We start from the raw sequence: 25,152 nt of genomic DNA, 5'->3' as shown, positions 1-25,152 counted from the left end.
GAGTGCTGGGATTAAAGGTGTGCACCACCACGCCCGGCGACTTGATTTTTCAAACCCGTCCATTTTTATAATCTCACTCAGGGTAGAAAATGGAAAATGAATGATGAGCTACCAAGAGCCTTCAGGTGCCAAGGGAGGCTGTGCGGCATCTCTTCGGTGGTCCCCGCTGCCCATAGGACTGAGTCTCACTCGTGGAAACATCTACCTAATTATCTTCTTGTAATCTTTAAAGGGGTTCTTTTAGGGGGTAAATTTTTCTGAGACAGGTTTTTTTTTAGGGGGGGGGTCAAGCCAGGGTTTCTCTGTGTAACCCCTGGCTATCCTGGAACTTGGTCTGTGGACCAGGTTGCCCTTGAACTCAGAGATCTGCCTGCCTCTGCCTCCAGAGCAGTGGGATTAAAGGTGTGTGCCAGTAAGGAATTCCTTTTCACTACTTTTTACTTCTGTATATGGGGGTTGGAGAGGAGTATGTGTATGCAGTACCCATGGACGTCAGAAGAGGGCGTCAGATCCCCCTAGCACTAGAGTCACAGGCAGCTGTAGGCCCCCTAGAGAAGATGCTGGGAACTGCACTCTGGTCCTCTGCAAGAACAGCAAATGCTCCTGAATCACTGAGACACCTCTCCAGCCCCCATCCACCCACTTTTTAATCGTCTGTTGGTATATTATTAATCCTCAAACAATCAGGACAGAGTTGGCATACAGTAAATGCTCAAACTGTATTAACAATCTAAGTTAGTACGGTAAGAGAATGCTTAGGAAAAACTCCAGAATTTAGAACTGAAAGACCCAAGCCTCTGGTTCTGCCCAGGGTACTCATCAACTGAATAACCCTGAACATCTAACTTTTTCCCCTAAGGTAAATCGTCCTGGAGGGTCCCAGGGAAATTCATTATCCACTCTAGAGCAGTGTAGAAAATTCTAATAACTCCATGTTTGTCAAGTGATTACTTCTGGCCTCTCTGTATGGGCCCTGCTGGGCCACTGAAGCTGCTTCAATCACACTGAGCCACTACCAGGCAAAGGCCCGTCTTAGCCAGGGCTTTCGGTGCTCAGTCTGCAAAGAGAGCCCAAAGCATATGATTCCGGTTTCCGTTCATTGCAGAGGATCACTCGGAATCAATCTGTTCTTCGGATTTATTGAAGTCAAAACTGTGGGCAGCTTGATTGCCCAGGTTCGGCTGGAACCCAGCCCCGTGCTCGGTAGATGCATGCCCGGAGAAGAGCCACCACGCTGGGAGCTTATTAACAGAAAACCCAGCAGCGGCAGTCCCAAAATAGATCCCTCAGGCGCTCTCATTTACAGTGCCCTTGTATCTGAGCTAACCCTGCTTACAGATTCTGAGTCACATTTAGCCTTAAACCACCCTGTCAGAGCAGAGCTCTCAACCAGCCACCAGGGAGCAAGCATTAGCAATGCATTACCACACCAAGCTGCGCCCTCACCGAGCATGCCCGGAACTCAACCTCCCCAGGGCTCTCATCTCTCCAGGGCATCCTGGATGAGAGCTGTGGGTCCGGTCAAGGCTATTCAACAAAATGCCTGCCCTTTGAACCCCGGAGAGCTAGCTGCACATTATACAGAGAGAACTCACAAAGGGAGGGAAGTCTTCCATTACCTTGGCTGCAAAGTAGTCCTGCACTCCAGAGTACCACAAGGAAAGTGGGATACGCATCTACGCAGTTCTGGCTGTGGGGCAAACAAGGCAGGGGAAAAAAAAAATCAGAAAGCACGTGACTACAATGTAGCTTGAAAATTACCTGGAGACCCCAGTTCGCAATTACCCTTGTGCGAGGGTCACAGGACTCTCTTACTTCTCTTAAGACTACCCGGAGAGAGACAGCAGACAGCAGCAACAGCAGCGGTAACAGACAAGCATGCTCAGAATTCATTAACTCTGCTCTCAGGTAAAGCGGATCCGAGGCTACGTATATTGATGGATTCACTTTGGCAGGGATCCCTCAGTGGATGTAGCCCCCCACCCCCGCACACTTCTTGGAATGCAATGCAGACACAAGGGGTGGTCGCCTCTGATTGGGAGCGGCAGGATGAAGACCCCCAACTAAGGGAAAGTGTGTCCTTAGACAGCAGCTGGGCGGATGGAAAACACGGATCCCCAAAGTGTTAAAGGAACCAAGGTTCATTCACAAAAGCAGATGGGAAAAGGTTTCTGACCGTCCCTGCTCCCCAGCGGATACTGCCACTGTATCCCAGGCACCATGCTGGTTTCTGACATCCCTTACAGGAGGGGTCCCACATTCCTGCCACTGAACTAGATGACTATGGGTTTGCTTTAGCTACCGTAACGAGTAGCCAGCAACTCAGTGGTTTAAGACACGACAAATGACATTGAGTTACCATTCCGGAAGCCAGAGTCTGAACTGAATCTCCCTGAGCTACCATCCAGGTGTGGCCAGGTCTGCGTCCTCTCTGAAGCTCAAGTGGGTAAAGGGTTATTGCATTAACACTCCACACTCTGGGGTCCCCAGTGTTCCTTGGCTGGTGCCCTCTTCTGATCTCAAAGCCCAGGATGCCCAATGAGCCTCTCTAAGGTGGAAACCCCTCTCCATCTTTTTTTTTTTTTTTTTTTTTTTTTTTAAGATTTATTTTTTTATTACATGTAAGTACACTGTAGCTGTCCTCAAACGCCCCAGAAGAGGGAGTCAGATCTCGTTAAGGATGGTTGTGAGCCACCATGTGGTTGCTGGGATTTGAACTCTGCACCTTTGGAAGAGCAGTCGGGTGCTCTTACCCGCTGAGCCGTCTCACCAGCCCAACCCCTCTCCATCTTGTTTAAAAGATTTTATTTGTGGGCCTGGAGAGAAGGTTCAGTAGTTCAGAGCACTTGATGTTCTTCTAGGAAACCCAGCCTTAGATCCTATAGTATTCATCTCTGTTGGTTCACGACCACTGTAACTCCAGCTCCGGGGAGTATATCACCCTCTTCTGGCATCTTTGGGTACCTACATCCACATGATACACAAACACACACACACACAGAGAGAGAGAGAGAGAGAGAGAGAGAGAGAGAGAGAGAACTGACTCAAATGAGATTTTTTTTCAACGTTAACCTGAATTTTTCCACATAATGAAAGTACAGCCTCCTAGGAAGAGTTTAGGTAGGGACTGTTATTCTGCCTCCTGTACAATCCTGTTTGGATGAGACACCAAGGCCTACAGCAGCCGAATAACTCTCTAGGCCCCCCTACCCCACCCCCACCCCCACCCCTGGTGTTAGGGGTAGGGACTGAGGAAGGACAGAATTCACACCTGCCCTGCCCGGTTTGTCTCCAAACTCCAGAAGGAGATCTTTCACTGTGTAAAGAGTCGGTGTCCTTGGGTGCAGCCTTCCACTGAATGAAATAAATATGTAAATATGTAGATATGCAAATTCACAGATATGTAAATACGGAAAAAGCAACAGAACAAAGCTATGAGAAGTGTTTGGGGAGCAACAGGAGACCGTGTGAAGAACTGGCCTGGCGTCCTTGTCCTTGGTGGGACTTTAACAAAGCTATCCTTCTGGGTGGGTTCAGTTTCCTCACTCAGGAAATGAAGGGTGTGGCAGCAACTGTGCCTCTCTGAGGCTAAGTCAGCGGTGTAGTGCAGAGGTTCCCGGGTGGGCCCCATCCTAGCAACACCCACAGCATCTGAGGACTCACTGGATCCTCGAATGCCTGTGCCACCTCAGTGTGTGGCATTAGAAACTGGGCAAGGACCACGGCAACCTGGGCCTCCGAGAGCATTCCAGGTGGTTCGGGGCATGATGCAATCCTAGAGGCATTGGGAAACAGGGTTTGAGCTATACATTTAAAAGTCAAAATGCAATGTTCAGGCTGCTTCTTGCTAGGGCCTCATGCTTCAGAGTCAATAAGAAGTCAGTTCTTCTCTTTTGAGGATGGGTACAGTACCCCCATATAGTACATATATTGCATATTGGCATATGTTAGATAAACGTTGATTCCCCCAGAATGTAATGCTCAAAAATACCTTCAGTGCACAGAGCCAGAAACCCTGCTGGCTTTCTGGGGTCCAGTGGTCTGGACCCACACAAGTTCCATAGGTCTAGTGGACACAGAATTCCAAGGGGCAGGAGGTCCTTACACGTGGCCCGTTTACAGTTCCTTACCTACTAAACGGGTCCACTGAGAACTGCAGTTCAAACCTGTCCTGGTGACAAGGCTGTCCCCCTGCTTCAGCCAGGTTCTCATAGTTGGCTTGTTTTGAAGTTGTGGTTTGGAGAGAGCTGCGCGTCCGCGTGCACATGTGCAAGCGAGCAGCTATGTATGTGTGAAGGACAGGTTGATGCCCTGTGTCTTCCTCTATCACCCCCCACCATTTTTTTTTTTTTTGACACAGGGTCTCACTGAATGTGGAGCTTGCCCATTAGGCCTCCCCAGTGCCAGGTTACAAGCTCTAACCACCACACCTGGCTTTCTTCTCTTTTCTTTTTTCTTTCATGTGATGGCTATGGACTGAACTCCAGCCCACAGCAAGCACTTACTGCTTGAGCCATCCCCATAGCCCTTGAAGTCGTCATTTTGGTTAGGTAATGAAAGGAAGGGGATCACCAGCTGCCCAAGAGTCTGTACCTTAGAGAGAAGCACCCAGTGACTAGAGCAGGCTCTCCACGGTCCTGCCTGTATTTCCGTCACCTTCCTCCGAATGAAACATGCTCTGTGTAGAGCTGGTATATCTGAATGAAACTTTCCCCCAGATATTACTATTACATTCATTTTCCTTTTGAAGAGATTTGTATCTTTCCTATTCTTCTTCCACCTCAACTCTCGCTTCGAGGTCTAACCAGGATCTGCTCAGCTAGTCTTGTGGTAAATCGCCATGCTGTATTGAAGCTGAAGTGCCAGGATCTGCCTGTTTTGTGGGGAGGCCCTGGGCTACCTTCTCTTTCCTTTTTTCCCCCCACCTTTGTAAATATAACAGAGAAAAACTTTAAAATTCTGTTGGTTTGTTTGGATTAAGTTAAGGTAACGAAATACCAGGATACCATCGACACACTACCAACACCAGCCAATAGGCTCCTTGCAGACTTCAATGACTATACCCTTTACATTGCTATACCCTGCTTGAAAAGTGAGCTCGCAGTGAACACCAAAAGGTGCTGGGGTACTGTGACATTAGGGTGACGTTTCTCAGAATGTGTTCTGACAAAAAAGTGAGGATGAAGGAGGATCCCTGTGGTTAGTTATGACACCCCCTCTTGGTGAGGTAGACGGTCTTTAGCATGTTGGAGCGTCTCAGGTACACAGGAAGCACATGCTTTCTGCTGTAACATTTGTTAATGACCCATGAACTTGGAATCACGGAACACACTTCAGGGAATTACACATCTCCGAACACCTGTCTCAGCTCACAGCTATACTTAATCCATACTCACAAGGAAGAACCTGCTGTCAACTAACATTTTCCTGCCAAAGCCAAATGTTGAAGCAGGCTCACTAACTGCGCTTATGTGCCAAGACCAGAGGCACTGAACTACATCCTGTGCATGTGAAAGAGTCAAGGTCCAGCTCATTTTATCGTAAATGCTCCCACACAGCCTAGGGCAAGACAGGTGGTCAGACAGGCTGTTAGTCAAGGGCGTCTGACCTGCTGAACTGTACTGATGTTGTCTGGAGCATCTGTTAATCAACTGTCCCAGTCTCCCAAGCTAGCTATATCTTTGACAGCCATAGCTCATGCTAAAATAACACGCCTTGGGGCTTTTATGTTCATCAGTAGACTTGACCTTCATGTTATTTTTCCTTCATAGCCAAGATTTCAAAATATTCATGATCCTACCAAAATCTGGGTTTTACAGCTTATGACAGATATGTTTGTGGGGTAAATTGTGTACAATACTGTCATTCTATAAGAACAGATACAACTTCACATCTTAAGTTTTAAATAGCAGGATTAAATGCATGCTCTTGGGATAAGGAAATGTCTTAGGGGTTAAGAGCACAGGCTGCTCTTGCAGAGGACCTAGGTTAGGGTCCCAGCACCCACGTGAGGCTTACAAGCCTCGGTTAAGTTCAGATCCAGTGAGATGACGCCCTCTTGTGGTCTGCATAGGCACTGCACACACATGGTGCACAGACACGCATGCAGGCAAGACATTCATGAACATAAAATAAAAATAAGTGACTATCTAAATAATCCTTTTTTTTTTTTTTCGTTCTTCCACCTCTTCTTTTTTTTTTAAGATTTATTTATTATATGTAAGTACACTGTATCTGTCTTCAGGCACTCCAAAGAGGGAGTCAGACCTTGTTACGGATGGTTATGAGCCACCATGTGGTTGCTGGGATTTGAACTCTGGACCTTTGGAAGAGCAGTTGGGTGCTCTTACCCACTGAGCCATCTCACCAGCCCTCCTCCGCCTCTTCTTGACGCTACTAGAAGGGCCTAGAGGAAAGACTCTTGCTGTGGTTTTCTGTTAGAATATCATCATCGCCTTCCTGGTGTTCTCGAGGCATAGGCAGCCAGCCAGTAGTATCTGGCTATGCAGATCTCCAGCCCCTTACGCAGCCTCCATGGGCGTGGCCAAGTGCTTATCAACCGAAGGAGGAAGTGGTCCTCGGGACAGAACCACAACAGGGTCTGAGCAATCGCTCTCGGATCAAAAACTCTCTTCCCTTCGTCAACCTTTCCACACACGACTTCCCTCTCTGCTTATTCTCCTTCACCTCACAGGGCTGAGTGATGAAGACTCGTGGATTTTGAAAACTGGGCTGCAAGCCAGGCAGTGGTGGTGCACGCCTTTAATCCCAACACTGGGGAGGCAGAGGCAGGCGGATCTCTGTGAGTTTGAGGACAGCCAGCGCTATACATTACAAAGTCCTCATGATCAGCTCCCCCAAATACAACCATCACTCAGCGCTCACCTAGCACATCTTCTTACCCTTGGAACCCCCACACCACCATAGAATTTCTAAACCACTCCCGCAGGCCAAACAGCTCAACCACCAGGCTTAGGCTACTTCTGCATTTTGGAGGCCAGCAGCCAGAGGAGCCCCATATAAACGCCCTGGGCTCTTAGAAACAACGTTTTTTCTCTCCTGGGGGCAAGTGACAGATGTGAGATAGCTACAACCTGCCACAGTGGCACACATCTGGAATCCCAGTGCTGAGCAAGGCACAGGCAAGAGGACCCCACATCTGAGGGTAGCCTGGCCTACACAGAGAAATTATGTGTCAAGAAAGGAAGGAAGGAAGGAAGGAAGGAAGGAAGGAAGGAAGGAAGGAAGGAAGAAAGAAAGAAAGAAAGAAAGAAAGAAAGAAAGAAAGAAAGAAAGAAAGAAAGAAAGAAAGAAAGAGAAAAGAAACAGGATCACCCAGGGTTGCTTTATTCCCTGTGCATTGCAAGCATGGTGGAAACTCAGCTTCTAAGAATGTGCAGGGGGAGGGACAGACACCGCATAAAACCTCAGTCCATAAAACCTCAGGGTCACTGTGAGAAAGTAATTATCTGCACAGAGGGACACTGCTCACCCCCGCTGCAGGAGTCTGTGGTGGTTTTCTTTGAGCAATTTTGTCCCCACCCCTGATCAGAGATATCTTCACATCTCCCACCTGTGACATTTCCGAGGGACCCTTCTGTGTTATCTCCACAGAAGGATGGTGCAGAGACATTGGTGACAACCTACATGGTCATCTCCCCGTCCTTCTTCGAATGGGTCTATAATGCCTCTTAAAGTCTTTGAATGCCTTAGATTGACACTGACAATCCGGGAAGCCAAGCTCTAGAGGCAGCAAAGGGTGCCCTTCAGCTGGTGGGAGTCTCTGCTAAGGAAGAGCAGGCAGGTGGGATGGAAAGCAAGCTTCCAGGAGTTGTCTGAAGAGGCTCCTAAGGTGATTGTGAGTGTTCCAGAAGAGGCATGCATCAATTCAGAAGCTTAAGGACACAAGGAGCCCCAGCTGGGGAACCTCAATGGAGAAGACCCTACCTGGGACTGTACACACACGCCAAGTAGAACTCCACAAACCTCTTTCCAGAGCCACTTATGTGTCTCCCAACAGCTCTTCTAATCAAAAGTCAAGGCAAGAGGGCAGGGGACATGCTCAGAGCCTCCGCCTTTCTGTCCTCGGTTTGGTTGCTCAAGCCCCCCCCAGCCCCGGTATTATGAAACTCAGTGATGTTATCCAAACTACCACTGGACAAGGCCAGGGTAGTGTGTGGAAGACACTTCTTGGGCTGCAGTGTGAACATCTGGCTTGAGTCGAAGGGCTTCTGCACCCACAGGAAACCGGTCAGTGCAAGCACTAAAGGCTGCCAGGGTGTTACTGGATCATAGAGACCACGCCTCCCCTCCCCCACCGCACTTCCTTCCTCTAAGACTGGGGCATGCCAAGATGAGGAAGGGCATCCAGTATCCTACCTCCTGAACACTCTGCAGGTTGGCAGAGGCAGATAAACCATGGGGGGTAGTCTCATTCCCTCATACCGGTGTCCCCACCATTATTTTAGAAGCAACAGAGTTTGAACTCACTTGGCAGTGTAGACCCGCTCAAAGGCAAGAGTCCCGGTCCTCTGGAAGCTTCTCCCGTTATGCGCCTTGCTTTCATGCTCCACCTTGTGGGCGAAGAATGCTGAGAGAGAGAGAGAGAGAGAGAGAGAGAGAGAGAGAGAGAGAGAGAGAGAGAGAGAGAGAGAGAGAGAGAGAGAGAGAGAGAGAGAGAGAGAGAGAGAGAGAGAGAGAGAGAGAGAGAGCATTTTTAACTGTTTTGCTAAAACATTGTAATGCTTCCTGGATTTGCTGTCCAAACAGGCTTCCACATCTTCCCTACCAGAAACGTCACTCACTCTTCCACATCTTCCCTACCAGAAACGTCACTCACTCACCAAGAATGTATCGGCCCCCTCATTGATGCATTGGGGGGAGAGGCACCAATTTGCCTTAAGAAACTCGCAGCTGAAAGATACTGACAATCACAGTAGTGGTGCACGCCTTTAATTCAAGCACTCGGGAGGCAGAGGCAGGTGGATCTCTGTGAGTTTGAGGCCAGCCTGGTCTACAGAGTGAGTTCCAGGACTGCCAAGGCTACACAGAGAAACCCTGTCTTGGAAGGGGGGGAGGGGAAGCAATATAGATAACCAAGAAAAGTAGAAATGGCTCTACAAAATGTTCTACGCCAAGGAGATCGATTTAATACACAGGGCTTGGAAGGGTCAAAGCCAGTAGCTTCGTTTATTGGTCTTGTCGCAGGATGTCCAGAGAAAATGATACCTAAGATGAAATCTGAGGAACAGGTAGGAGTTTGCCAGGTGGCTGTAGGGAGCAGGGGATGTGCGGGGAATCAGCTGTGCTCCAACAGAGAAGCATATGCAAAGGCCAGAAGCAAGGACCACCACGTGTCTGTGGCTCAGCAGGTCCAGCTCGGGATAGAAGATAGATTGAGACAGGAATTGGGACCGGTCAGAACAACAAATGAAGCTAAAGAGGTGGTTGGTGGATGATTATTTTTAAGGGATAATTTCCCAATTATATAGATTAATCTAATTTTTAAAAAATGTATGTGGGTGTTTTTCCCGCATGGAAGTATATGCACCATACATGTGCAGTGCCCATGGATGCCAGAGGAGGGCAGCAGAGTCCCCTGATATGGTGATACAGGTGGTTGAGTGTGAGCCCCGATGTGAGTGCTGGGAATTGAACTCCCATCCTCTGCGAGAGCAGCTTAACAGCCGAACCATCTCTGCAGCCCCAGTGAATGATCATTTTAATAACATATCTGCTGTCTATTACCACGAGCCAGGTGGTTAGCTTGCATCTGAAAACAAAATAGACTAAGGCATTAGCAGGAGAGAGACAGCAGGTGAACAGAACAGAACACCACCATGCATTGAGCTACAGACAATGAAGGAGATGGAGGGAGCTGGGGTGTGGCCCGGGGGAAGAGCACTTGCCCAGCACATGAAACTCCCCTGACCTGTGCAGAGCCCTGGGTTTGATCCCCGGCATCGCATGAAATGGAAGGTGATGGCAGACACCTGCAGACACATCAGGGGGAAAAAGCAGGAGCATGCGGAGAGTTCAGGGTCATCCTCAGCTATACAGTGAGTCTGGGGCCAGTCCGAGATTAGTGAGACTGGGAGGGAGGGAGGGAGGGAGGGAGAGAGAGAGAGAGAGAGAGAGCTCACCAACAGGATGCCCAGAGTGAGGCTCATGGGCCGGGATGCAGAGAAGTACCTGGAAATACCCATTTGGTTTAGAGAAACTGCTGCGTCCTGGTGGGAGCTATGTGATGTGAACAAACAGAGCCACTTACGGGCTTATGCAGAATAACTGACTCTGGCGCATCTGGTGCTTAGAGAAGGCAGACCTAGCATGGGGAGAACTCCAGAGCTGACGGAAGCCATGGCTATAGTCGTGTACGAGATAGAATCCAGAGGGTTTGTCAATACAAGGGACAGTGCAGAGGGCTTTGCACAGGTTAGGGGAGTTCTCTACTGACTAGATTCTCTCTCTCTCTCTCTCTCTCTCTCTCTCTCTCTCTCTCTCTCTCTGTGTGTGTCTGTCTGTCTGTCTGTCTGTCTTTCTGTTTCTGTCTTTGTCTCTCTGTTCCTCTGTCTCTGTCTTTATCTCTATCTCTCTCTGTGTGTCTCTGACTCTCTCTCTCTCTCTCTCTCTCTCTCTCTCTCACACACACACACACACACACACACTCACACACATACACATACTCTTTCTCTCTCACACACAGGCACATAGTCTCACACACACACACACACACACACACTCTCACACACACCATACTCTTTTGTAGAAACATGCCCATTTTGAGCATGTTCAAAGGGCTGCCTATGCAGAAGAGAGCTCGCCACCCCGTGCGCCCCCCTCACTGACTCCTCATGAACTCTCTCAAGGGGGGTGTCCTACTGCTCTGAAGTCAAGGAGATCAGTGCTCAGGCTCAGAGCTGCTGAATCCCAGCCCCGCTGAGCCCCTCCCCTCGCTGTCATTTAAGGATAGACCTGTCTGCTCTAAATGTCTCCACTAACAGAAAACATAATAGAAAGTTCTAGGCATCTCCTCTCCCAGGACCCAAGATGGCCTCTCTTGCCTCCAAACACAGAGAAGAGACGGGTAGCATGGAACTCAAAGGCTAGCTATCAGTGAGCAGGACTGAGCGGCACCTCTCTGGAGGCCTCATTTGCCCCTTCGTGGTCAAAAAAAAAGCCAAGCCTTTCTTCCCCCCCCCCCACAAACCCTCTCCCTGCTGTGCAGGTCCAAGCCCCCCAAATCCTCATGTCTGTTGTTCTCTGCTGTCCTGACCCCTTTAGCCCTCAAGGTCTCCCTTTCTCAGGTCACTGAAAGATAACCCTCAACTCCTTCCTACCCACAATTCCAAACGCGAGCATGTCTCCCTCAGGCCATCTCCCTCCTTTACCTGCTTTACTCCTCGCCAGTCTCCCTAACTCCTTACAAACCTCGAGTCAACTCAGGAAGCCATGCAGGCAAGGACCATGTGTCCTCCCCTCCCTGCAATAGCTGTTAATATTAAACTGAAACCGGCAAGCAAATGAGAGACAAATACCACAGGTGGTTGTAAAAAACAGTTCCTCAGAATTCACCACAAAGGGGATCCTGACAACCCCTGGACCTTCATCTAGAAAGCCTCAGGGAGTCATCACCTACTGCATGGGGGGTAGGGTCAGAGAGATTGAATAAGCTTTTTAGGGCCACATATGAAGAAAGACCCTGAGGTTTCAGTCCATCGCTAAGGAAATGGGAGCTGGATGAATATGAGGCTGTTTTAACACAGCAGGAGCTGGGGGTGTTTTCTGACCCTGTCGGTCTATGGCAGGGGTTCTCAGCCTTCCTGATGCTGTACCCCCTTAATACAGCTCCTTTTGTTGTGGTGACCCCCCCCCCAACCATAAAGTTATTTTTGTTGCTACTTTATACCTGTAGTATCGCTCCTGTCATGAATTGTAATACAAATACCTGTGTTTTCCCGGTGACCCCTCTGAGGGTCGAGACCCACAGGTTGAGAACCACTGCTCTGTGCTCCTCATTTCAGAAAGAGCCCCTGGAAGGGAGGAGGCAGCTGTAAGGTGGGGGGTGGGGAGAGATGCTAACTCATCCCCGTCTCTCTCATCCCTTGAGTGGCCTTTCTCTGCTGTCTCCATATCGGGGACAGCTCTGCTTCACCCATCTTCCTCCAGTCGCCCATGAAAGTCATCCTTCTCAAAAACAAATGCCCCTCAGATGGAGTTGCTTTCCCAATAAATCCACCCCGAATCAGAAAATTTTGAGTCAAAAAAAAAAACAAAAAACAAAACAAAACAAAAAAAAAACACTTAATACCATAACCTGCTCAATGCCACAGCTTAACCTGAACCACCTTAAAGGTGCTCGGATACTTCCTGCAGTCTCTGGTCAGGCAGAAGCGTCTAACACAAAGGTTATTTTGCAATACGTTCACATAATTCACTGCGTGATCTACTAAAAGTGAATGGTCGAACGGTTTTATAGGCATCTTTCTTGCACCTTAATAAAACCGAAAAATCAATAGCAGAACCACAGTTAGGTTATCTATTGCTGCGATGAAGCGCCGTGGCCAAAAGACACGTTAGGAAAGGAAAGGGTTAATTTGGCTTACACGTCCTCATCGCTGCTCATCATCAAAGGAAGTCAGGACTGGAACTCAAACAGGGCAGGAACCTGGGGCAGGGGCTGATGCAGAGGCCATGGAGGGGTGCTTGCTCTCTATGGCATGCTCAGTCTGTTTTCTTCTAGAACCCAGTCCACCAGCCGAGGGTGGCCCCACCCACAATGGGCGGGGCCCTCCCCCATCAATCACTAATTAAGAAAATGTCCTAAGGTCAGATCTTTCTGAGGCATTTTCTCCATTGAGGTTCCCTCTGCTCTGACGACTCCAGTTTGTGTCAAGTTGGCATAAAACGAGCCAGGACAGTAAGTAAGAGACAATTTGCGTGGTTTTTCCAGGTTTGCCTCAGGACAAAGCTGTTGGTCCCTTGGCAGGAGAAAGCCTTAGCGTCTTGACAGCTGTGCGGGGAAAGCAACTGGTCTGTGATGACTCAGGCCTGGGTTGCTTGGTTTCTCGGCCCTCTCAGATCTGCATCCTGCTGCCTCAAACTGGAAGAGGGCAATCATCGTGGTGACTAGAGTATCTGAGGGCAGAGGGGGAAGTCACATCAGGCAGGCTGAGCCCTGCCCATCCTCAGAAAACTCAGGGTCCCCAGGAGTGTGAAGCCACCACTGCACCTCATTGTCTGGGACGCAAAGAGTGTTCAATACTTGGTAGCAAAAACAGGCATCTTCAACAGTTACAGAAGGCCCTCGAGGATGGCCTCAGTCTCACCAGGAGCACGGGCTCCTCCCTGACAGGAGAGCAGAGCTGAACCTTCCTACAGGGCAGCAGCGGCCCTTGTCCTGATCACAGGTGGGAGGGCTCTGTGCCATCCCTGACCCCGTGATACTCTGGCTCCACTTTGTTCTACCCAACTCCTGGGGGGCTGAGGAAGGAGGGGGCCTTTGCTGACACAACCTGGTCATTTGAGTGCCTAACACAAAAGGATCTCCGGTCTAACCAGGAGCCTTGCCGCTTCCCCTGATGCGTTTCTGAAATGAGAAGGCAATGGTGAAAGTGAATTTGAACTTCCTGTTAAGGCCAGTTCCAACTACACTGGCAGGGTGATGTCAGTCAGGTACCGTGCGGGGTACAGAGGAGCAGGAGAGAGGGGAGCTCCTACCAGGGCTGAGCAAACACTGTCTCTGCCCTGCACAGACTGGGGGTTCCCACTGCCACCATTCCTGGAGGGCAGCCTTGCTTAGCATCCCACCATCGGGTCTCCTGGACACCACCTGATGCCAAGCAGGGTCTCTGCAGGTGTGTGCAGCTTACCCCACCCTGTCAATTCACAGAGCCAAGCGAGCCCTGCATGAGAGAGGCTTGAGGAACTGATGACTTAAGGAAACCACTTGTTCCCTCTCTGGCTTGCAAGCTGATTAAGTGTGATGTAGCATGAAGAGGGTTGGGTCTGAGCACTCCACACTGTTGCTACATAGAGAAAAACATGCTTATTGTGTGCCAAGCCTGGTCCCCCTGATTTGGGAGGCCAAGGGGGAGCCTTGCTCTGTGCCAAGTCAAAGAATTCCTAGCATCTCCCCAGTCAGGATCATCACAACGTCCCAAGGTGGTTGCATATCCAAATGCCAAGTGTGACAGTACAGAGTCCTGATCAATTACCAGCAAGCCATGGCTGCCGCCCTGAGTAATGACTCCCCAATTTTTTCTTAATAAACTGGAAAACATAAAGCCACTGGTGTCCTTACCCCCCCAAAAAGTCAGCCTGAAACACCCCAGGCAGAACTTTAAGATGACAGCCCTACACAGATCTGCCCCACCCAGATCTTCTGTGTCCTGCTTAATTCTTTAACTCTTAATTTATCTTAAACTATAGATAGATGATAGATAGATAGATAGATAGATAGATAGATAGATAGATAGATAGATAGATAGATATGTGTGTGTGTGTGTGTGTGTGTGTGTGTGTGTGTGTGTGTAAGGGCAATACTAAGAAACAGGAACATTTCCACAGACAGACAGATGATAGATAATAGATAAATACATAGACAGACAGATAATAGATAGAATTTATATATAAGTAGATGATAGGTAAATAGGTAGATGTGAGTCGTGAGGGTCATGACCCCTTTGAGAGTCAAATGACCTTTTCACAGAATTCACCTCAAATCATCAGAAAGCACAGGTATTTATTTACATTACAATCTTTAACAGCAGCAAACTGGCAGTTATGAAGTAGCAACAAAAATAATTTATGCTTGGGTGTAACCACAACATGAGATACTGTGTCAAAGGGCTAGGAAGGTTGCAATAGATAGATGGCTAGAACGTGTCAGACAGACAGACAGGCAGGCAGGCAGACAGACAGACAGACAGACAGGTGTGTGTGTGTGTGTGTGTGTGTGTGTGTGTGTGTGTGTGTGTGTGTGTGTGTGTAACATTGTACACCAAAAGGCTGGGGTATAGATGTATGGTAGAGAATGTACAAAGAATACGCAAGGCCCTGAGTTCTATCCCCAGGACCACAAAAGAAAACAAAAAAATAACCTTATGCATTATTCTTTGATGTTTCTTCAAAAGAACTTATTTAAGTACAGAAGTAAAATGATGATAAACACTTTCTCCTTTATAGCTCTCAAGTCTACCCCTTGCCTGACACGGACGACAGACGACCTAGGTCCTGCTGCAGATTGGCTTATTCAGGCTGGTGTCCAGGCGAGCTCAGACCTACGCACTCTCTCTAGGCCCTCATCTTCCACCCTCCGTACCCCCACTCTACCAAGACACTTGGGCCAAGCTTCTCACCAGCCCTTCAGGTTGGTCTCCATCCTCTGCAAACATACCTGTCATCACCCTTCAAGCGAGAGAAGGAAAACCCAAACTCACACAAAACAGGACCCACCCCTGCACACTCACGTACACAGCAGTAAGTACAGACGTGTGCATGGTGCACACAGAACGGTGTGTGCCTGGCTTCCAGCACCACCACCTGCTGCTCTCCCTGAGGAAGGGCTTCCCTTACCATTCTGGACCACGCTGATGAGGGTGACAAGGGCCAAGAGCACAACGTTGCCCACAGCCTCTTGATCCATGCTTGCTTCAGGCCGGCCAGAGACAACCAGTCTGCTGCCAGCACCTCAGCCTTACTGTGCAGAAAGGGGAAGTGCCAGACTGTGTTCTGCCTTTTACCATCAGTTTCCAAAGGTCCACAGCACAGCCACTCAGTGCTCCTGCTCCTCCCCTCGTCCCCTCTTCTCCCTCCCCCTTCTCCTGCCCCTCCCCCTCCCCTTGCTCCTTCCCTCTTCCTCTTGCACTACCTTCTCCCCTTGCTCCCCCTCCTATTTGCTCCTCTCCCTCCTCCACCTGCTCCTCCTCCTATTGCCCCTTCCCTCCTCCTCTTGCTCTACCTCCTCCCTTTGCTCCTACTTCTCCTCTTGCTTCTCCTCCCTCCCCTTCCTCTTTCATGTCCCTTCCCCTTTCTTCTCTTTCTCTCCTTCCTCCCCTTGCTCCTCCACCTCTTGCTTCTCCTCCTCTTGCTCCTCCCATTCCTCCCCTTGCTCCTCCTCCTCCTTCTGTCTTTATTTTTCATTCTTTCTTTAACTTATTGTTATTCAACAAGGTGCCTGGACCTATGGTTCTGAGTTACCTTCCAGGAGTCACAGAGTCAGAGGGAGAGGGAAGTGTAGCATAGTCTTTAATATTGTTTACTATAGGGCAGCCTCACTGGGAGCATAAGCATGAAATCTAGACCCTGTGCAGTGTGAAGAGCCCAGAGCCACTACCACTTCGTACACTGGCAAAAATAAAGAAAAGGGGAAATGAGATTTTTTTAAAAAAAAAAATGAAATAAAATGAATACAGCACCAAAAAGATGTGTGTCCTGAGTATGCACTTTGTTCTTTGAATTCCTAGTGGTAAATGTCATTTGACACATTGTAGGGTGCAGGATAGCAGCCACATAGGCTGGGGTGAGTGGATGGATGGGTGAATGGATGGATGGGTGAATGAATGGATGGGTGAATGGATGGATGTATGAAGGAAAGAAGGAGTGAATAAATGATAAGACAACCAGTGGCTCCTTTCCTGCAATGAAATAAAACTATGGGACTTGGGAGATAGCTTCTTTGGAAAGTGTTTTCCATGCAAGCTTGAGGACCTGAGTTCAGTCCCCAACATCACCTAAGAAGCCAAGTGTGGTAGAATATGTATAACCCCAATATTACAGGAAGAGGAGCCGAAGCATCCTCGGGCTCACTGGCCAGCCACCCTAGCTTAATAGAGAGTCCCAGGCCAGGAAAGAGATAAAGTGGATGGCACTTGAGGAACTAGAACCAAGGTTTGCTTCTGTCCTCCACAGACACATACATGTGCATACACGTACACACATTTGCATATATGTGCACACGCGCACACACACAAGAAAAGGTCAATAAAATAAATGTTAAACTTCAGCTAAAGATTAAAACTAAACCAAAGAATACATCAAGCATCAGAAATGGGGAGGCTGGAGAGATGGCTCAGCAGTTAAGAGCACTGGCTGTTCTTTCAGAGGCCCTGGGTTTAATCCCCAGCACAGGAATGACAGCTCACAAGTGTCTGTAATTCTAGTTCCAGGGGATCTGACAAACAAATGTGCAGGCAAAACACTGATGCACATAAAATAAATTATTTTTAAAAAGGAAAGAAAATAGAGGGAAAAAAAAAGAGTCAGAAACAGCATTAACCAGATGACCCCCAAGAGAATACCCAGAGAGGGCTCTCAGACACCTCAGCTGGCTTCCCTGAATTTATCTCCAGCCTGATGAGAAGAGAGTAGTCCCCACTGTGACAGGAAGAATGGGGAGACTGTGTCCTCTACAGCATGGAAGCTGCTCCCATGTGTGGTCACCTAAAGAAGAACTGAACAATGAGCCTCATTGAAATGCCAACATGTCTGCAGGAATCTCACTAGACCCCCACCCCTAGGTGAAGACAGGCAACAGAGAGTGGGACGGATGAGTCCCTAACTGGTCATCCGACACCAAATCTGTAGCATATATATATATATATATATATATATATATATATATATATATATATATACACATATATATATATACATAGATGTATGTATGTATATATACACATATACATAACATATATACACATATGCATATATATCATATATACATATATCTCACATACATAGCATATATATCACACACATATTGCACACACACAGATAGACAGACAGACAGACAGACAGACACACACACACACACACACATATATATAAAACATTAAATGAACTTACCAGGTTATATTTATGTATTTATATGAATGTGTATAAGTGTGAATACACATAACAGCAATAATTACAGAGAAGGAGGCTATGAACTTGAGAAGGGCTACACAGGAGGAGTTACAGGGAGGAGGAGGGAGGATGTAAATACCGTACTCGTGCATGAGTTATGTATGTGGTGAGCGATACATGATGTCTTGCCACTCAACAGGACAGCATTCTGTGCAAACAGCAAGCCTTCAGAAGCTGTGCAGAGATACAACTTTTGTCCCTGTCCCAGATATTCAAGAGGTGCTCTCATGAAAAAGGACACAGCACTGGCCACTGTCACTGTCAGCAGCCAGGAGCCACATCTTGGGGGTGGGACAGGCCTGGATGGAGAGGGAGACCATTGGCCCACATCTACAGCAGCAGAAGCCAGCTTGAGTGTCCTCAGTTAACCCTGAGGTGTGTTCACAGAGGTGCTGTGCAGGGCTTGGATGCACACGAGCCAGCGGTGTACAGTTCGGTAAGAAAAGATTAAATGTGAGAATCAACTTGCACAGAGGCCAAAGAACCCCATGGTCTGCCATATGCCAACCAGAGACCCAGGAAAGCTGGTGGTGTGCCGCAGTCACAGCCCAATGGCTTGACGTTGGGGATACCAATGGTCCAAGGCCAAGACTGAGTCCAAGAGCCAGAGATCCAGTTGTTCATCTCCAGGGATAGAAGATGCCCTGGCACCGCTTGTGTACAGTTCCTGAAGAGGTCAGCAGAGGGCGTCAGATTCCCTGGACTTCAATAGATTGGATCTCAATTAAATTAGTCAAGACAGATTTTCTTCATCTAATCCCATGATTCAGTGGGCTCTCCTCACAGACTCACCCAGAAACAATGTTTTTATCAACTCTCTGGGTACCTGTAAGCCAGGGCACTCATACATAAATTAGCAGTCACAGAGTGACAACACACTTGGTTATGGGCTCAACACCAGCAAGATGTGTGTGTGCATCAGGGTAAGACCTCAGAGGGCAAACCTGAGCAACCATAAAGATAAAGTGTTAGCCACGGGCTGGAGAGATAGCTCAGAGGTTAAGAGCACTTGCTGCCCTTCCAGAGGACCCAAGTTCAGTTCCCAGCACTCACATGGTGGTTCACAATCATCTGTAACTCTAGCTCCCAGGATTCTGACGCCCTCTGCTGGCCTCTGCACAGGATAGAAATGACTCAAACTAGATTGTGTGGAAAGGTAAGTTTTTCGGCTCCCAAGACTCTGAAGAACTGAACAACTGAGAGTTATAAAGAAGAGAAATGGAGTTGGACCTTGGAGTTCTTGATCGCTCGTTCTGAAATCCTGCTTTCTCACCTGGAGCCCTGTCCTGCCTCTACTCACCGTCTCCTCAGCATCTCGTGCATCCTGTGGAGAGCATCTTTCTCCACACAGTAGAGGATGCTCCTGCCTCCTGCTTGGGTTTGTTTTTTTGGAGTCGGGGTAGGGAAGACAGAAGACAGGGTCTCACTATATAGCTCCGGATCTCCTGGAACTCACTATGTAGAACAGGCTGGCCTCAAACTCAAAAAGATCTACCTGCCTATACTTCCCTAGTGCTGGGATAAAAGGGCCAGCACCCCACACCCGGCCCAACAGGACCTGCCACCTGTCAGGGCAGACACTGCTATTTTGTGCTCTTAGGACAATCTTTTTTTTTTTTTTTTTTTTTTTTTTTTTTTTTTTTTTTTAATGCGTGTTTTCTGTTGTGTTATTTATTTACTTTTTTTTTTTTTAACAGCCCCACTTGCTCCAGCCCTGCTCGCTCTGGCCATATTTATTTCATATATGTGGGTACACTGTCACTGTCTTCAGACCCAGCAGGAGACGTCATCGGATGCCCATTACAGATGGTTGTGAGCCACCGTGTGGTTGTAACCACTGAGCCATCTCTCCAGCTCCTCTCGGGACAATCTTGATGGCCCAAACTGTTGGGGGTGTCTATTCCCAGGAAGTTAAACAAATGCCAAACGAAAGGAAAGAGCAGTCGAACAATGTACCCTAGAAACTAAGGCCCTAGGAAGTGCCAGCAGACACACACACACATTAGGGCTGTGACACACAGCCAGCCACTTATGATCTAAAAGTAAAGTTTCCAGATTCGGGAACTGGGGAAGGGGAAGTGTCTGTGTTAGAAACCAGAAGAGAACCTAGGCTGTCATTCCTCAGACACCCTCCACCTTGAGATTTTGTTTTAGATTCATCCCGTAAGTCTAAGTTTATGCCACATACATGGGGTTCCTGCTGAGACCAGAGGTGTTGGATCCCCAAGAGCTGGAGTCCTGAGCAGTTTGTAAGCTGCCTGACGTTGGTGCTAGGAAATGAACCCGGGTCCTCTGGAAGAGCATCACAAACTCTGAGCATCCCACCAGTTCTGTCCCACAGCCTTATTTTTTTTTTTATTATTATTATTATTATTTTGTAACATGACCTCTCACGGTCCTAGAATTCAACAATCAGAGTAAGCTGGCCGGCCAGTGACCAGACACAGGGGATTTTCTTGAGGATCAGAGTCAGGTCCTGGTTTTTATGTGACAAGAACAGTACCCACTGAAATCTCCAGCCTCCCTCTGCCACCAAAATTCCCAAAAGAGTTATTATTAATTTTTTAAATTACATGTGTAGGTGTTTTGACTATATATAGATGGATGTCTGTGTACCTGTATGACTAGAGCCCACAGAGAACATCAGATGCCCTAGAAATGGAGGTAAAGATGGTTGTGAGCTGCCATGTGGGTGCTGAGAATAGAACCTAGGTCCTCTGCAAGAGCATCCCGTGCTCTTAACCACTGAGCCATCTGTCCATCCCTACAGATGTGTGGGTCTCTCCTCTCTCTGACTCTCCCTCTCCTTCTCCCTCTCCTCCCTCTCTCTGTCTCTGTCTATCTCTCTGTCTCTCCCTGTATGTGTGGTGTGTGTGTGTGTGTGGTGTGGTGTGGGGTGTGTGTGTGTGTGTGTGTGTGTGTGTGTGTGTGGCGTGTACCCGTGGATTGATCCCTTTGGAGTTGGAATTACAGGTAGTTGTGAGCAAAAGATGTGGGTTCTGCCAACTGAACCTGTGTTCTCTGTGAGAACAATGTATGTTCTTAACTGCTGAGCAATCTCCCCAGCCCGCCAATTTTCCTGTTTTTAAACGTTTCTGTATCCCATACTTAGAGCTCCCCTCCATCTCTCTGAGGCTCTGATGGTTATGTTCACTGTGTTCGAGGGGTGTTCAGTGAGGCCACATAAAGGATGGCACTGGGACTCCTCCCAGCTCTGTGGGAGACAGGAAAGGGAGGATCTCGCTTCCTAAACCTTCCAGACCCCTACCCAGAACAGAGCGCGGAAGCTGCGTTACAACCTTTGATAAGTGGCTCAGGAACGGCCCCCTCTGAGTTCCCCAAAGTCATCAAATGAGCGTGAAGAGCCCGTGGTAGAGACATAAGTCCACTCCACCCAAGAAGAGTGTGTTAATAGCCAGCCTACATAACCATTAAATCACAGAGCGCACATTAAGATTCTGGCTGCGGGCGGCAGAGGAGCACTTACCAGAGGTGAAGCCTCTGGAAATGCCATTTATCTCAATAGAGAGCTGCTGAGACGGAACAAAAAGGCAGGGGTGCGGGAGGAGCGGGGAAGAGGGAGAGCGGGTCCTGGATTCCCGGGCGGCAGGGCAGGGTGACCTGCCGCAGGCCACACCGCTGCTGCACTTGCGCAGTCCCTACTGAAGCGCGACTGGCAGCACGAGGCGCTGGACAGCTGTGTCCCCGGACCAGGTTTGGGTCAAAAGCTTCTCCAGCTGTCCTTCTGTGCAGGGGACAAATTATCCCTCCCAGGGGCTGGAAAGACGGCTCTTGCAGAAGACCCGAGTTTGATCCCCAGCACCCACATCTGATGTCTGAGCTCCAGCGCTCACCAGCACCCAGATGTACACATAATTAAAAAGAAATACATCCTTAAAATATGCCTATTTCTACCCAAAACATGGTCAAGGACACACATACCATACATGTTGGTATTCTGTCTGGACTCCACCCCCACAGTTACCTGGCAACAGCCAGGTGTGCCTGTAAAAGGGGCTGCTTGTCCCCTCCTCACTCTCTTGCCTCTTGCCCCCTTGCTCCCCCTCTCTCCCCATTCTCTTTCCCCCCTCTCTCCACATGGTCATGGCCAGCCTCTACTTCTCTACTCTCTCCCTCTCTCTGCCTTTCTCTGCCTCTACTACCCTCTTAACGCCCCTCCCATGTCCTAAATAAACACTATTCTATACTATACCATGTGGCTGGTCGTTCAGGGGAAGGAATGCCTTGGCATGGACCTACCGAGACATCCCCTCCCCCACACCTTAGAACATAATCTTATATCGATTTATCTTTTTATAATCACAACAATACACACACGCACACCATGCTTGCTTGGTCCAACCTGGTGGGCCAACTATTCTAAGTACTGCTGTGGAATTATTTGGGAATCATGAGAGTTCCTGGTCCGTCTGAATCTATGCTTTAGCAGTCCTCAGGGGCTCACCAATTGAGCCATGCCTCTCTGCCCATGAAGAGAGAGATTCTTAATAAGAGGAAAACACACATTCATTGCAGGAAATATCTTTGTCCCCAAGACACCTGCCTTGTGCTTCAGACAACTTCACCAGAAGTACCCCACAGCTCCAAGGTTATGAAGCCACCGCCTGATGCCCAGACTCTGCCCCCAGACCCTCGGGACTCAGCGCTAGCTGTGTCACTCCGTGTGACAGGTCACTTAGACAAATGTCCTGAGAGTTGGGCAGGATAATTAGCACATTCATTAATTAGAGTGCTCTTAGTGGTTTGACTGTGAAAGACGACCGACCGTTGATCAACAGAGAGCAAGACAGCTGGGGCCAAACGGTGACTTGAGAGAGAGCAATTCAAGGATGGCGGTGGCACTGACCAGCTGCTATTTAAAAAGGTGGGGGATGTTCAGACATTTAGCATCGATGCACTTCCATTGCCATGACAACGTGGGGCCGCTCTGCCTGGCTGCCAGGGAACCGCACACATGTGTCCTCCACACACACCTCAGGGTGCAAGTTGCCATCTTATGGCATCTCTTCCCTTCCCTTCACTTACAAGGCTGCCTCCACACTCATTAAACGAAGCATTAGCCAGCGCATGATGGGCAGGGACACACATGTGCCTGAGGGACAGGGCACAGGAGGTAGGGTCAGTCCTAGCGGGGCCATAGAGGTACAGGCTCGATCTATAGGTACAAATTAGATGTCATTATGAAATAATTTGTTTCCATTTTTGCTGCTCAGACGAATATTCAGACCAATACTAATCTAGGAGATAAAGGAGACAGACAGAGACCGGGCATATTTTGTTCTGAATGTCACATGCCCATAGTTTTAAAAAGCAAATGAAGCAGCTAGGTGGTGGTGGCAATATGCCTTTAATCCCAGCACCCAGGAGGCAGAGACAGATGGATCTCTGTGAGTTCGAGGCCAGCCTGGACTACAGAGCAAATTCTGGGACAGCTAGCTCTACACGGGGAACCCCTGTCTCATTAAAACTGAAAAACAAACAAATAAACAAACCCAAGTGTCATTTCACACTGCAATGGTGACTACCTGCAGAAGACTCATACAAGATCTAGCCGGACATAATCCCGAGGGAGACATAATCCGGAGGGAGATAATCCCAAGCCAAGCCCTGTAATGAGGAGCTGTTGGCTGTGCATAGTTGCTGGAGGAGACTCCAGTGGATGGCCGCACATACATGCACATGTGAGCAATACAGGCTGGCCTTTGTGCAGTGATTCTCAACCTGTGGGTCTCCACCCTCGTGGTCCTCTAAGACCATTGGAAAACACAGAGATTTACGTTACGATTCATAACAGCAGCAAAGTTACGGTTATGAAGTAGCAAGGAAAAAATGTTATGGTTGGGGGTCCCCACTACATGAGGAACTGTATTAAAGGGTCGCAGACTTAGGAAGGCTGAGAACCACTGTGTTGGTGGTTGTCAAAAAAGAAGGAGGAAGAGGAAGAGGAGGAGGAGAGGAAAAGGAAGAGGAAGAGGAAGAAGAAGAGAGAGAGAGGAGGAGGAGGGGGGAGGGAGAAGTTGTTGTGGGGGACATGTTGGTAGTGAGTACATGGGGAAGTTTGAGGAGGGGAGTCAAGTAGATATGATCACATTTCATAGTATTTGTGTATGAAATTCTCAAGGAGAAGTTTTTAAAATGTTGCCGTGTGGATCCAAGCTTCTGGCTTTTGTCAGACGGCATCCGTCATGACAGTGGCCCATGGTGATGTAGTGAACATTCATCATTAGTCTCAGGCCAGCTTTCTTCAAAGGCCCCGAGTCATAGAATCCTTAGGGGCTAGCCTGAGCTCCTCCAGAGTTATCTTCTAAGGACCCCAAGGTCCCCTATGCATGACACTTCAGGTACCATCATTTCTATTCAGTCCAGAGGCCCAAGCAGTATAGCAACTGGTATGCAGCACCTGACCTTGACAGAGCAGCATCTGACCTTGACAGAGCAGCATCTGACCTTGACAGAGCAGCATCTGACCTTGCATGTGAAGCCCTCATGTTCTGGGGTCTCACTAAAAACCTGGCTCCTTTTTAGGTAACTCACTAACTGGGTTGTCATGCCATGGCCAAATAAAGTATATGCTGCCCCTCAGATCCAGGAACTCTGTGGTAAGAGGAACTGGATGTAAAAGCTTGTTCTTTACCTTGGCGGAGATCATTTGCAATGGCTGGGGACTACTGGATTCCTGAAAATTTTCATAAACAAGCAGGCTTAAGAATTTTTACGTGATAACAAATCCACCCCGTGTCCATACAAAGACCCATACTGTGTTCGCGGCAGCTTTATTCAAAATAACCCAAACTGGGAACGACTCAAATATCTGTGAGAAATGAATAAGTGAACCAATTGTGGTATATTCTTACAGTGGGGCTGTTCAGTCATAAAACAGAGAAGCCTAGCAGCTCTCACAGTGTGGATGAATCAAACCACAAAACCATTATGCTGATCCAAAGAAGACAGTGCCGTGTGGTTCCATGTGCTGGAAGCTCTAAAGAAGATAAGAATGATCTGCAGAGACAGAAAGCAGATCTGTGGCTCTCTGGAGGCGAGGGTGATGTCACTGGGCATGGGGCAGCACAGAATCTTTTGGGAATAGAAATGTTCAACATCTTTATTTTGATGATGATTACATGAATACATACATTTGGGTTTTTTTTTTTAAGATTTATTTACTATTAAATACAAGTACAATGTAGCTGTCTTCAGACACACCAGAAGAGGGCGTCAGATCCC

The 25,152-nt window shown here is 48.3% G+C and overlaps 1 protein-coding gene across 1 annotated transcript in view; it reads right to left on the bottom strand.

Annotated features, from left to right (window-relative positions):
- Alox5ap (arachidonate 5-lipoxygenase activating protein) overlaps positions 1-15,755 on the bottom strand; it is a 22,265-nt gene extending 6,510 nt beyond the window's left edge. Inside the window, exons 1-3 of the mRNA XM_021187093.1 lie at positions 15,577-15,755; positions 8,491-8,590; positions 1,620-1,690 (exon numbers count right to left, since the gene is read on the bottom strand). Coding sequence (XP_021042752.1) covers positions 1,620-1,690; positions 8,491-8,590; positions 15,577-15,646 — 241 coding nt within the window. The 5' untranslated portion in view covers positions 15,647-15,755. The remainder of the gene's footprint in view (positions 1-1,619; positions 1,691-8,490; positions 8,591-15,576) is intronic.
- Positions 15,756-25,152: the final 9,397 nt, after the last annotated feature.

Source organism: Mus pahari, chromosome 23 (genome assembly GCF_900095145.1).
Source record: "Mus pahari chromosome 23, PAHARI_EIJ_v1.1, whole genome shotgun sequence".
NCBI classification, from domain to species: Eukaryota; Metazoa; Chordata; class Mammalia; order Rodentia; family Muridae; genus Mus; species Mus pahari.
Note: the sequence above shows the minus strand (reverse complement) of the source record. Positions and strands in the feature narration are given on the sequence as shown.